Source organism: Strix uralensis, chromosome 1 (assembly GCF_047716275.1).
Source record: "Strix uralensis isolate ZFMK-TIS-50842 chromosome 1, bStrUra1, whole genome shotgun sequence".
Taxonomy (NCBI): Eukaryota; Metazoa; Chordata; class Aves; order Strigiformes; family Strigidae; genus Strix; species Strix uralensis.
In genome coordinates this window covers 67,707,364-67,720,651 of record NC_133972.1, presented here as the reverse complement: position 1 = coordinate 67,720,651, position 13,288 = coordinate 67,707,364, and the positions used below count along the sequence as shown (strand labels likewise).

Sequence of the window (13,288 nt, the reverse complement as noted above, 5' to 3'; positions counted from 1 at the left end):
TATATGTGTCATTTTTTCCTTCTTTTTTGTAACAGTGGGATTACTTCCAGTAAGGCTACATGATTGTAAGTTAACAACACCAGCCTCATTTTTGCTTATGGGATGATCTGCAATTGCACTTGATGCTGATTTTGAAACACTGATGTGTCAGTAATATTTAACCAATGCACTGGCCTATAACAAAAACTCTACGCTCTGGTGGCTATAGCCACCCCACTCCAAATCCAGTAGCTCAGAAGCAAAAAAAATGTGAGCATAATTAATTGTTTATCTATCAGTGGTAGTGGGATGGACTACAGTCTCACCATTGGTATCACCAACAGTTGGTCAGGATTTCTAGAATAAATCATAAAATCTTGTTTACTAGTGATTCATCACTGCTTTCAGAGGCAAGAGTCTGGACTACATGGACCAGGGATCTGATCTGTTATATCAGTTCCTCTGTCATGTGTAAAACCAATGCAGTACAACTTCCCTACGGGTAGGGTATGGACTTCCCCAGCCGCTGTAAATGAATAGCACTCCACAGATTTCAGTACAACTCTGCTGAATTATGATGACTGAGGGTCTGGTTCAGTAGGTGTAGATTTACCAAAGGAGAGAAAAAAAAAAGAGATGCAGCCTACTTTGAGCAGCAGGCAGTCTGGCACACGTATTCAATGTCTGATGTAACATTTGGGAGAGCTCAGCTGCTTTTATGTTCTCATTTATGTTCCATCTGCATCAGCTACATGTGTTGCTTAAGTTGACTTTTGGAGAAAGAGAACCCTTCCTCTGAAACTTTTCATAACTATTTATATGTCTGTTTCTACCATTCCCTGGACTTCTGGCATGGGGTGAGAGTTAAGTTAATCCATCTCTACCAAGTGCTTGTTTCCGAAAGGCATTTCAAATCTCCTTTCATAGTTTTGATTTCATTTTGGTTTATAACTGGCCATTGCATTCAAGCCTTTTACCAGAGGACTCAGAATAGATGGTAAGTTGTATAGCCTCATGTCAAATTGTCATGGCTTATAAACATCAAGTCTAAGAATATGCCAAATACAAAGTTTCTCAGCAGTAACAAAGTCCAGAAATTTCAGAAAGTAGAGAAATTATTTCTTTCCTGTCCATCTTTATAAACTGAAATAGTGAGAGATTTTGTAGCAATCATTTTGTTACCACTACTTAAATAATTCGTTTGTTATGTAGGCTGAATGCAAAGTGAAATGTATGTTAAAATATAAAGCGATGAGCAGAGATCCTATTAATACCTCAAAATTTAATTTCACAATTGTATTACTATAGTTGAACAGCAAGAAGTACTATTTTAAGAGTCATACATGCTGATTTATAAAATGTATTTCGAATTATCCACTGGAGGAATATAATGCATTAAAAAAAACCTGTCTTAATTTTCTTTTCTGTGTCCTTAATCCTCTTTCTCTTCTAATATTAGGATGTATGAACCATCTCTAGGGCCTCGTAATTAAAAGTAGTCTGTATATGATACTTTAAAACCCAATTGTAAGCAGAATTTTTAAAGGTTTTTAAAGATAAAGTTGTGTTCTATTTTTTCCCCTAGGCCGATATTATTGCTGAGATGTAATAGTCTACATGACTTCCAATAAAGTTTCTGTGGGGGCTAAAAGAAGTCCTGGTTGCACTACTCACTGAAACATTCTGAAGACCGATAAATCAACTTTCTGAGACTGAAAAAACAATATAGCAGTGATGTTTTCATCCGTACTGTGTTTTCAAAGTCATTAGAGGTTTAGAATGGCCTACAGTCTTTCTCAGAAATGTCTCAGAAAGCCTTCAATCCATCATTTCAATTAAAATCACCACCCCCTGAGCCCCTGGCTTTGTTTTGAATAGCATCGCTTGCAAAGAAGCAAACCCTCTGCTCTATTTCATGTAAGACGCCCTATGTCTTGAAGATCCCAATATACCAAAAAAGGCTTTGGTGCAATATTCAGTTGTTCAAATACAATTCAGTTGCTTTCTAGACTCTGTTGACTCTATTGGCTCTATTGACTCTGTGTTTAATTCAGTTACCTAAACATGGGTGTGTAGAAATATTCGAGACATGAAATAATGCATTTGAGACTTCTACGTTGGGCTGACAAAATTAATGCAGAATATACACAAGAGGGCTCAGATACTCTATAGCATCCCAGATGGCTCTAAACATTCCTGGGTGAGTGAGACATCCTTTAAATTTCCATAGGCTGCAAAAGAATATCAGATAACAAGATCACACATAGACACTGACCTTGTAGATTCTTTCTCAGATTTTAATTGCCTTTCCAGAGGCAATCATTTTGGGTTGTTCTAGGGTATTAAGAACACAATCACAACAGGTACGGTGCAAAACTACAGGGGACATGAAACTTTCTGGAGTGGGAGATGGAGGCCAAGCTAAATACATGACAGCACAGAAATGACAGTAATTATCTGTACATAAGAATATTAATCTAGCTCCTATTCAACAACTGATGTCTAGAAATCTTTTTTAGCTGTTTAAATGTAGGCAACTTAATCTTTGAGGTAAATATAATTTTTAAGCTCCCTAAACAAGTCATTAATTTGTTCTCATTTCTTCATCTGGTAAAATGGAAACAGTGCCTCTGTCTAAGGAGTATGTAGCATCCTCAGAGAATATGTTAATAAAATTTTTTAATCATTATAGCCAAGACTACTATTTTTCTATTTTCTCTAAACTCTTGGACTTCAGTTTTTCTTACTTAAGTTCCAATGGACATAAAACTTCTGCTCCTATTTAATGCTTCTGTTTTTATAATTATGTCCACTGCATTCAGAAGGAAAGATCTTACGTTATGCTATCTCAGTAGAATGATTTGTATGGCACTATAATCTCAAGGTTTCAAAGAAGACCAGGAGATCATTCTATTAGTATCAACATCAAAGCAGAGTGGGCACACCCTTCTGAAGAGTAATTAAGACTTTATTGTCACACTTAGGGCTAACTCTTCCAATAAAGAAAACTTGATTCTTGGGAGGTCTCAAGAATTAAAATAGGAATAGTTTGCCAATAGGGACTCAGTATGAAAATTCCCATAGCTGATGTATTCATCCAATTTTGGCCAGTTGACAAAGAGATGGAGGTCGAAAGACTGAAATTCATTTAAGTTTTGTAAAAAACAGAAGTGTAAAGGAGAGGTGGTATAAATGCCTAGACTGGAAAAGAGGCGTTACATGAGCTTGACTATTACGATATGCTGAAGAATGCATACAAGTATGCATATCCAGATGCATATTGTTAAGTGTTGGAAGCGTGAGAAAAGCAAAACAGTGAGAAAACTGTAAAACACACGTTTCCTTGACACAGGGTGCCCACAGCAAGTACAGGACGGGGTGGAGGTCCAGTGATTTGTGTTTGTCATGGTGCCAAGGAGGAATGCGAAGCGAGATGTAGGCTGCGTGGTCCCATTCTTTCGCTTACCTCAAGGATTTTTGCAGTAGCCAGCAGGCCTTGTTTCTCACCCTCCCTCTTTTTCCCACAAAAACCAGCTGTACCCCTCACAAAAAGGAATGTACTCTGTTGTTACTCAAAAGATAAGGTCTTGACTACAGTCCCACCCACTCACACATACATACTAAGATAAATACTACCCTGAGTTTGTGTCTAACTCAGAGGGACGATAATCCGACACCAAATCAGAGGAACAAATCGACGGGTTTCTGCTCCTCACCCCTCCCCAGAAGGGACGCCTTTTGGTAAGATTAATCATGCCGAGTGATTACCTGGAAAGTGTGTGTGCTTGCAATCATTTTTTCCTTTTGTATGTAATGCTATATAGCCAACCTGCAGTTTGTGCATTTATTGCAGGCAAACTTAAGAATCTGTAGATGTTGCATAAAAACAAACTGTACTATTCTTGAACCTGACTGCTTCTTTTGAATGCAACTAGACCTACAGCATACAGGCTGTTCGTGCATCCAGGTCAGACCTATAGTTACGGCCCTAATTGGCATACCTATTAAGAGATAAATCCAGCTGCCCCTAGCCCCTCTAATCTCTGAGGATGGGCTAGAATACAAGGGGATTCATCTCTTACCAAATTAATCAATTACCTTAAATGCAACACATACAAATTGATAAATGTTTGAGATTCCAGCCACCTTCTGCTGTTAACATGCCCTATTTGCAGAAAAATCTTCAGCTGGAATTTTCACATTCTTAGACTTCAAAGTATCAGCCACTAGATACAAACTGGAAAGAAACTTGGCTCTTCTCATTTTGATAATCACAGAACTTCTTGGTTTGTTTTCTCTTTCTCTCACCAAGGTTGTGGGAATCCATCCAGAATGCAAGATATTCCATCAGGTGCTCAAAGAGGAGGCTCTCTGCTTAGAAAAGAATGACTCTGTTTCACCCGATCTTAAAGGTAATGGTCTTGATGATTGTCAAGCTTTTATAAGAATATCCCTTGTATATCATCTCAGGGACACAATGTCAAGATACCATTTGTTCTCCTGAGTCAAGATTTGATTCCTATTTTATGTGATTTCTTAACAGTTTGAAGTGTTGCTTCTATAGGATGGGGCTTTACCTCATCTCATTTTAGACATCTTTAAAAGCTCAACATCTAAATCAGGACTTGTCTTCTCAGATTCCCTTAAAGTAACTGGAGGAAGGTGGGTGTCCCTAGAACATGTTTTATTGCCTCTGGTTTAGATGCTTGCTTGAGAATGAGATGAATCATTCTCTGGAGTAGTATTTCTCTTTACTAACTACAGAATGAAAGTAAGATGATTAGTTGAGACCATGACAAGTTTAGATGCTTAGTTAGGTCAGGAAAACCCTACTTAGAACGTCTTAGATTCCTAAAGAATTTGATGTCTTCTTATATCAAAAACTGCAAAGAAGCTTCCACAGAAGACACTGAAAAGCATGCTGAAATTATATTGTGTTGAGAATCATTCCAATCTGGTGAAAATGTTCTTTGCAAAGAAAAAAAAAAAGAAAAAAATCCCCACTTCTTCAAAATATTTTATTTCTACATTTTTGGAGGTTCTTTGTTTCTTTGTTTGTTTGAAAAGATTTATTGTGGTGATGTTTTGAAATCTATTACATGCTCAAATATAAATTTTGAAAATTAAAATGAATGTTTCAGAGACCCTGTAAAATATTTTTAAAATACTGTGTAGAGGGTTCTCTTTACTGAGGTTTTGGCATTGTGGACACATGTTTTGAATAGATTCAAAGTGAAATTTCAAAATGTTAAAACTCTTTCAGAAGTTCAGTTATATTTTTTCTGGCCAGCTTTGCTTAGAAAAGTATGAATCCACCTCAGTGAGATTTTTTTCAGTTACATGAATTATCAGATGTTCACTTTCTACAGAGGAGTTATGAGACAAAGATGCCTCATGTACTTGGTATGAATAGAAGTATTGCAACTACATGGAAGTTTGCCTTTAGCAGCCTATCGAAATTTAGAGACTAATCCCCAGGATATTTCCTTTATCTTCTTATTTATTTTTCTGCAGCCTTTCCAATCACTCTAACATCTGATATTCTTCTTGTACTTGCCTACTCTATTTTAGTGGTATTTCCCTCCACCTTTAATCAAGTCCAGAATACCTTCTGGACACATTTTTCACTTGGAACACCCAGTAACACACCCAAAAATGTTCTGGCAAAAATCAGGCATTTTTGATAATAAAATACATTCCAAGTATTTTTCTCTTTGCCAGAAAAATAATTACATGATTTTGGAATCCTCCTTGTAGCAAAGGCTACTAAAAAAATTTAAAATCCCTTAAAGTACTGTTAAACTATATAAAAATCTTCAACCTTGTCAACTCTTATCTTCTCAAAGCTCTCCTTTCTATCTTTTATTCTCTGGACATGGAAAGACTTCAATAAAAATCTGTTCTCAATATATTTTAAAATGAAACTTTAGATCCTGAAAAACAATTAATCCCCAATATTTTATCTAGACTAAGATTGGTAAAAGTCGCTAGCTTGCATTTCAGTTTTCAGGAACTGAATGAGACAAACTGAAGGATCACAATTTGTACAGAGTTACTTCTCAGTAGTCACAGAGAATCTGTGCTGGAACTAGTCTATGTTACAGACTTTCTAATCTAAAGTAGTTCCACATTGTTCTTTTACAGAACAGCGTCTAATGAGTGTCATCAATAGAGTCCAGGATGTAATTCCTCTCATCTTGACGTAGATGTGTAAAATAGGTCGATTGAATCAAGCTCTAAAAATGTTTATTTTTCTCCATTTTCTAAAAAAAAAAAAAAGAGCCCTAAGTTACTGAAAAAGACTTTAACATCTATGAAGTCAACATTAATTGATACGATTCCTACTGCAGTTGTCTTTATGGAGTCTCAGGTGACTTGAACAATCACCAGTCTCTCAAAAACCTTGGTGTGTAAAATGCTTTCTGCCTCTACATTCAGCGGTTTCTTTGATATAAATTGTAGAAATGACTGGAAATGAAGTCAGATCTAAGACTTAAAACATACAGGTTCCACTCCTAGATAAGGTCAACTGATTCTTGTTTTTAAAGCCACATTACCAAATATGATAGATTTTTAGACCCAGCTCCTCAAAGGTATTATAGTCCCTCTAACAGAGAGGGACCATTTAAGTCCCTAAGTCTAAGTGTGTGGGCCACTGCATGTCTAAGTGGGACTCATATTACTTGACTTTATTAATTTGAGAATTAGCATCCTAGTTTATGCTATAATCATCAGAGAGACCTAGGTATTTGCAGCGAGTGATTCACCCTGTCCTCAGAAAGGAGCCACCAATATATGGGATGAATCATGGGCTGGAAGTCCCTGTCTCTTAGCTATTAGGAACATAGCTAAGAATAGCTAACATATTTTAGACAATTAAAATTGGAGATAGTGAATCAGGACTTCTATTTTCCCATCTGGCAAATTGGGGCTATCAGGAATTTCATCCTTCCAAGGGTGATGTGAGGATAATGCTGTGGGACATTCTCAGGACTGTCATTTCAGAAGCCAGAGACTAACTTTGCTCAGCTACAGGCAAGTAGTATTGCTTCCACATTTCAGCTCTTGACAGTTTTAGATTTGCCTTGTCATCAGTCACAGAGAAAACAGAAAAGAATCAGTGAAAGAAAATACCACTCCCCAAATGAAACTCATGCACTGTTTCATATCCATCTTATGACTACCTAGAGATTTGTTTCGGTTATAGCATGGTGGTTTTTTTATTGGTTCAGGCACCTTTACATGCTGATAATTTTTCTGTCGTGCACCCACACCTACTTCCCAACAGATGCTGCATGACCACAGCCTGAGTCTCACTGTGATGCATCCATGACAAAGATGCAATTAAATATAACTTCTGAAAACCATTTTTATTGGGCTCACATCTAGTAGCATGCCACATGTCATCAGCTAGCAATCTCTGGTTTAGGGAACCTCGTGAATGCCAACCAGTCAGACCTACTCCTGATGATGATTATTTTACAAGGTGCTGGGAGATGTTCTTTAGTTTGGGATGAATCTAATCTCTATTGAAGTCCATTGTAAAAATTCCATTGTTTGTCTAAGACCAGAACTTCAGCCCTTATTTCCATATTGGTAAACTTTAAACATGGAATCAAAAGACTAAGGCTGATTTCTTAAGTCTGATATTTTTCAGTTAGACTCTGAAACTAGTAATGAGAAAACTCAAGTGTTAATAGTTATTCACTATTTTGATTTTGGTGACTTTTTTTTTTTTTTTACAATAGAAAGACTTTCAGATTACATCTCCTTGAGTTTCAGGTACATTCTCTCATGAAATAAGGTAGGGGAAGGTCCAGCTGGAATCCCGAGTGCATATGTTGAGCCGTGATTTATTCAAGGAGAAGAGGGAAATAATACAACTCTTCACTTTCAGATCTGCATGTCCTATTGTGGGTCTTCTTGCATGTGAATTAGTGGGAAAGCCACAGACAATCTCATTATAGAAAATCAACTGTGTGATGTTCTGTGTGTGTTTCTTCATTTAGAGGCACTTTTTTTTCAGGATGCTCCACAGATTGGGATGGTCTAACCTGCTGGCCTAGAGCCACTTTTGGGGAAGTGGTTAAAGTTCCGTGTCCAAGAATTTTTGAAGAAATCACCAATATCCATGGCAAGACCTTTTTCTTATTCTTTTTATCCCTACATATTTTTTTAAAATAAATTCTAATAGTTACAGATTCAGAAACTTGCATATTTTCCTGAGTCATAATGCTATCTTATGTCAGTCGACATACAATAATTATCCAAATACACGTCTAGGTTTATGGTCAATATTTGGCACTTTTTTGTTTTGTGTTATGCTGTAAAGAATTTTCTAACCTCTTTGGTGGTCTAAAAAAATATGGGTAATTGCACTATGTCGCTAAGTTTATAAAGGAATACAAATATGGCAAAGAATCACTGATTTATAAAGTCATAGAATAATTAATGTTAGAAAGGACCTCTTGAGGTCACCTGGTCCAATCCTCCAGTCAGAGCAGGATGAAGTTCAAAAATTGTATCTAACTTCAAAGCTAGATCAGGTGGCTCAGTGCTTTGTCCACAAGCATAAATTATATTCTAAATGCAGGATAGACTGCATAATTTGATTTCCTCTGTGTGAAGATCGAATTGTCAGAATAAATTTCCTGTATGAAATGTAGAAGTTCCACTGTATCTTGAAATGAATGGGAACATCTGTCTCAACTTTTCAAAAGATAGATATACAGAATATTACCACTCTATAGCTAATCTTGCTGAACATGACTAGACCTGTAAGTGCCTAGCTTAGGAATCAAAGTAGGAATAAAAATTTGTTGTTTCTTGTCAAAACTTAAAGACCCCTCCCCCATAATTCATTCTCTGATATATTTTACCATTAAAGGCTTTCTTCAGAGAAACTGTACACAGGAGGCATATTGGTCAGAACCATTCCCACCATACACTGTTGCCTGTGGATTTGATGAAGGTTCCAGTAAAGGGCCTGAGGATCAGGTGAGTTTTTTATTTCTTGCTTGTGGACATCTCCAGAGCACCCTATTCTGAGTGTGCTGAGTAGCTGGATGCTTGCACACACCTGATTCCTGTCAGAATCCAGTAATTGTCCATCTTCAGTGCTAAGCTCAAACTTTTTCGGTATATTTAGAACCTGTTTAACAAATTAGGCTTAATATAAAGCAAGGGAGTAGCAGGTAGCACTTTTCTCTCCATTCAGTTTTCTCCTCTTGGTGTTAATGAGTAGAGTCATGACTAGTTCTCTTGTCCTGCCTAACAAAGACTTTGGATTTCTGACAGGTGATTTGAACCTTCATCATGCACCCATCTCACAAGGAAGCCCTACCAACCTGTCTGGGAGGAATCCAATTCTTTTGGATCCCTCCTGTTGCTTTTTTTCCAGATGTTCTCTGAGTCAGAGTAAAAGATTCCGTAACTTCATAGCATGGTGGTCAATGCACACCTTTAGGAGGGAACTCTTGGATGCCATTGAGTATTTCCTCACTTTATCTTAGGTGTTCAGTGCAGTAGGAAGTGAACCTCTAGTTTTCCTATCTGATCACAGAATCACAGAGTCATGTAGGTTGGAAAGGACCTTGAAGATCATCTAGTCCAACCATTAACCTAACACTACACCATATCCCTCAGCGCTATGTCAACCTGACTCTTAAACACCTCCATGGATGGGGACTCCACCACCTCCCTGGGCAGCCCATTCCAATGCCTAACAACCTGTTCTGTAAAGAAATGCTTCCTAATACCTAGTCTAAACCTTTCCTGGCACAACTTGAGGCCATTCCCTCAATGATGATCATTGACACTACAGAAGCATTTCTTTTTCACCCATATCTTCATATAATTTAAATTTCCATGTTCCTCATCATTGTACTTGGCCTCAGAATACTAATGCTTCACACTTCATTGGTGGTTGTAGTGCCTCAGTGGTGAACTTTACCTCATAGTTGAAGGTTGTTGATTAGCAGAGACATGCTCACTGCTTCTGCCTTTGAGTTCTGACCTTTGCTAAAAAGGACAGTTTGAGCAAGGGAGAATAGGGGTGTCTCCATCCCCTCATCTCCAGTCTGTCTTGGACCAGGCTTATACATTTTGTACAAACGCAAGATGGTGTACATCACTGCCGCCTCCTCCTATTGTGGTACCTTGATAGAAGAAATGGACTCCCTCCAATCTATGAAAGAGAAGACTAACTCATATAGCTTGTTGTGAGTGTGTAGTCATGACTTAATAGTGGAAAAAGGTCATTTGTCACAGGCCAAAGCAAGACACAGAAAGGTGAAGAAGGTTGTCATCACTAACACTCTGGGTGTTATCTGGAGTAAACCATTTGGTTCTCAAGCTCAAGCACAGAAGTACAGATATCTGAATCTTTAGGAAGTGTAGACACAATTGGCTTCAGCCATTTGACTCCATGATCTTAGAAACTCAAGCACAGCTGTAACAGGCAGAATAGCTATCTGGAATTCAGTTCCCCACCTGTAAGCTAAGAATATTTGTACTTCTTCATACTGTGGGGAAGCTAGAAAGATAAATGCTTAAAAAAACTTCTGGAAAGATGCTGGAAACCATGCAAGCAGTTCGGAAGGCATTTAAGACTTGTAAGGTCATGTATTCTGGAGTACAGTTCTCCAGCCCTGGGGCCAGCTGCCATGTGTGGTGGTGCAATTCTTACCCCTCCCTGCCCCTCCTTGTAGGGCTGCTTGGTGCTAGGTGTGATTCCACCCACATTCCCCGAGCTATACACCAATTTGTGGAGATAAGGACTGCTAACCTTAAGGTCCCCCCTTAATGAGCCTGGCTCCTGCCCCTCCTGATTGCTCGGAAATGGTTATAACGGCCCATCATCTCCTAATGGCTTGGCACACCTATGCCTGGGATGCGGTCAAATGGGAACAATAACAGAGTTGCACATTCATCGAGTGAGTTGTTGTGCAACTGCTGAAAGGCACCAGAATACTTCATTTTTCGAGCTGGGCGTGAGCAAAAGGTATCTGACAAAAGTCAATTATCTCAGACCCTATAAATTGCGACCACAAGGGAGACCCTTTGAGCTCTCCTGGATCTCAGCGGGTCTGTGACCAGCATCTCCCCTGAGCTGGGACACCTCAGATATCAAAACCTTTAAGGTGTCGTCTGCTGCCAGAGCTGACGGAAGGCCAGGGCGAAGTCAACCCACTCGAGTCTCAATTATTGCCCGTTGAGGAATGCCAAGGCATTGTGAGTATTTACTGTAAACTCAAGAGGACGGAATTTTTACTTTGAGCTAGCTTCTCTTTCACCCGCTCTTTCTCTGCTTAATGGTGTGTGGGTACATACTTCATTCTACTGGATCCAAATACTTTTGTCTCTGTGTGTGTTTGTACGTTTTGTGTTCATTCTACTGGATCAAAATCTGTTCTCTGTGTTTGTATATGCGCATGTACATATGTATAAATTAAGATACCATAAAGTAAGTTATTGTGAATCTTGTGATCTTAGAATCTGTAAATAAGTTGCTATTTTTACAGCATTTTCTGAATTATTTTGTAAATGAATGATTACCGTTATTTATTAATAAATCTAGAATTCCTGTTAAATCATTACTGTGTTAATACTTTAACCTGCGACACCATGTCATGGCTCTCATCCACATAGCTAAACCCTTACTCTCTAGGGTGGCTTTCTCCAAGCAGTCCCTGGCTTGTGCTAAGCCAAGCATAATTTGTAGCTGGCCTAGGCTGAAATCAAGCAAGGGGCTATATTTACATTTTAACATTATGGACGATTTCAGGGTAGAGCTCATGTCTGTACTGCGACTGTGTTTAGCTTGTTATTTCAAACCCACAGGTTGACTGACAATCAGTAAGATCAGTAAGATATACTGAATTGTAACCATAAGGAAGGAAGTAAAAAGAATCCCACTTATATTCTAAGAGAACCACATGTTTTGTATTGTGTATCTGCAGTGAGGACTTATGGTGTCTTCTGCATATAGTGTTGTTTGTTAGCTACCCTACAAAAACAGATAAAATGCATCAAAATACTTAATTGTTCAATTGAAGAACCTATTTTCTAATTTTCACCTGAAACACCAGGATGATTCCGAGGTTGTTAGGGTTGCATGATTTATTTATGGATTTACTTAAAATTGCTGATTGGTTGTCTCAACCTAGAATTGTTGTCTTTTGGACAGAGTTTGGATCAATTAGAGAACAAAGTGTCCATTGCATTTGCAAGGAGGAAACTTGTCTGGATGCAGAGAATTTAGTTTCTTGGGATTTTAAACAATTAGGTGATCTTGTAGTGAATCAGAATAAGATTTGCATAGATAAAGCAATGTAGACGTGCTTCATTTTTCTTAGGACAAATGAACTATAAAGAATTTACAGTGTTACAATATCCAGAAACTGAATGAACTCTTTGTCCAAAGAATTAGACTGTGAGGTTATTTTCTTGACTTTAACTTTTTAACCTCCACAATACGATGTGATTGTTTCACACCATTTCAGTTTCCTCACCTGCAAAATGCAAGTTTTATTTCTCTTTTAGCTGTAGCTGTTTATGAAACCCAATACTTATTGTATCTGGCCCAGGTCTAAAGTGACGGATTCACAAATTGCCCATCAGCAGGTTTCAGCACCCTAAAGTCTTTATGTACCTATAAGGGAAAATGTAGTTCCTTAACAAAATTAATATTTTATTGTTGAACATGCTCAAAGGGGTCACTATTGCAGATGAGCCTGTGGGCTGTGAAACCTGTCTCATGTGTAAGGTTAAGTAGGAATCAAAAGAAAAAAAAGTGTGTTAGTGATGCAGGGAAACCCTGAATCACATCTCAAGCATGTAAAGCAACGCATAAGTGATGGGACTGAGTGGTAAGGGAAAATGTATCATAGTGAAATAAGCACACCAGCATGCATGCTGCATAACCACCAGCATTGGTTTGTGTTCTCTTTTTCTCATAGAAATCATATTATTCTGCATTTTGGCGTGTCTACACTGCTGGCTATGCAGCATCAGTGACTTCACTCATTACAGCTCTAATTGTCTTTGCTGCCTTCAGGTAAAAACAAATGGTCTCTTTCTCAGGATGTCTTAAGATAGCCTCATCCTAATTCCTCTCGAACCCTCTGTGTTTTTGTTTTGTGGGATTTTTTATTATTATTTTGAAATCCTTCTCAGACATAATGCCTTTGATGGCAATGGATTCTTCTCTGTTCATGTTGTAACATTTCGCTGCAGACATTAAAACAAAAAAGCTGGCTGGACAGTCTGTTTTAGTCTCTTTAATGACACCATACAATGGAAATGCTCC

At 38.0% G+C, this 13,288-nt stretch overlaps 1 protein-coding gene across 1 annotated transcript in view; it reads left to right on the top strand.

Moving 5' to 3' along the window:
* LOC141950362 (vasoactive intestinal polypeptide receptor 1-like) overlaps nucleotides 1-13,288 on the top strand; it is a 38,854-nt gene that overhangs the window by 13,772 nt on the left and 11,794 nt on the right. Inside the window, exons 2-5 of the mRNA XM_074885518.1 lie at nucleotides 4,292-4,391; nucleotides 8,006-8,113; nucleotides 8,867-8,976; nucleotides 12,939-13,036. Of these exons, the coding sequence (XP_074741619.1) occupies nucleotides 4,292-4,391; nucleotides 8,006-8,113; nucleotides 8,867-8,976; nucleotides 12,939-13,036 (416 nt within the window). The remainder of the gene's footprint in view (nucleotides 1-4,291; nucleotides 4,392-8,005; nucleotides 8,114-8,866; nucleotides 8,977-12,938; nucleotides 13,037-13,288) is intronic.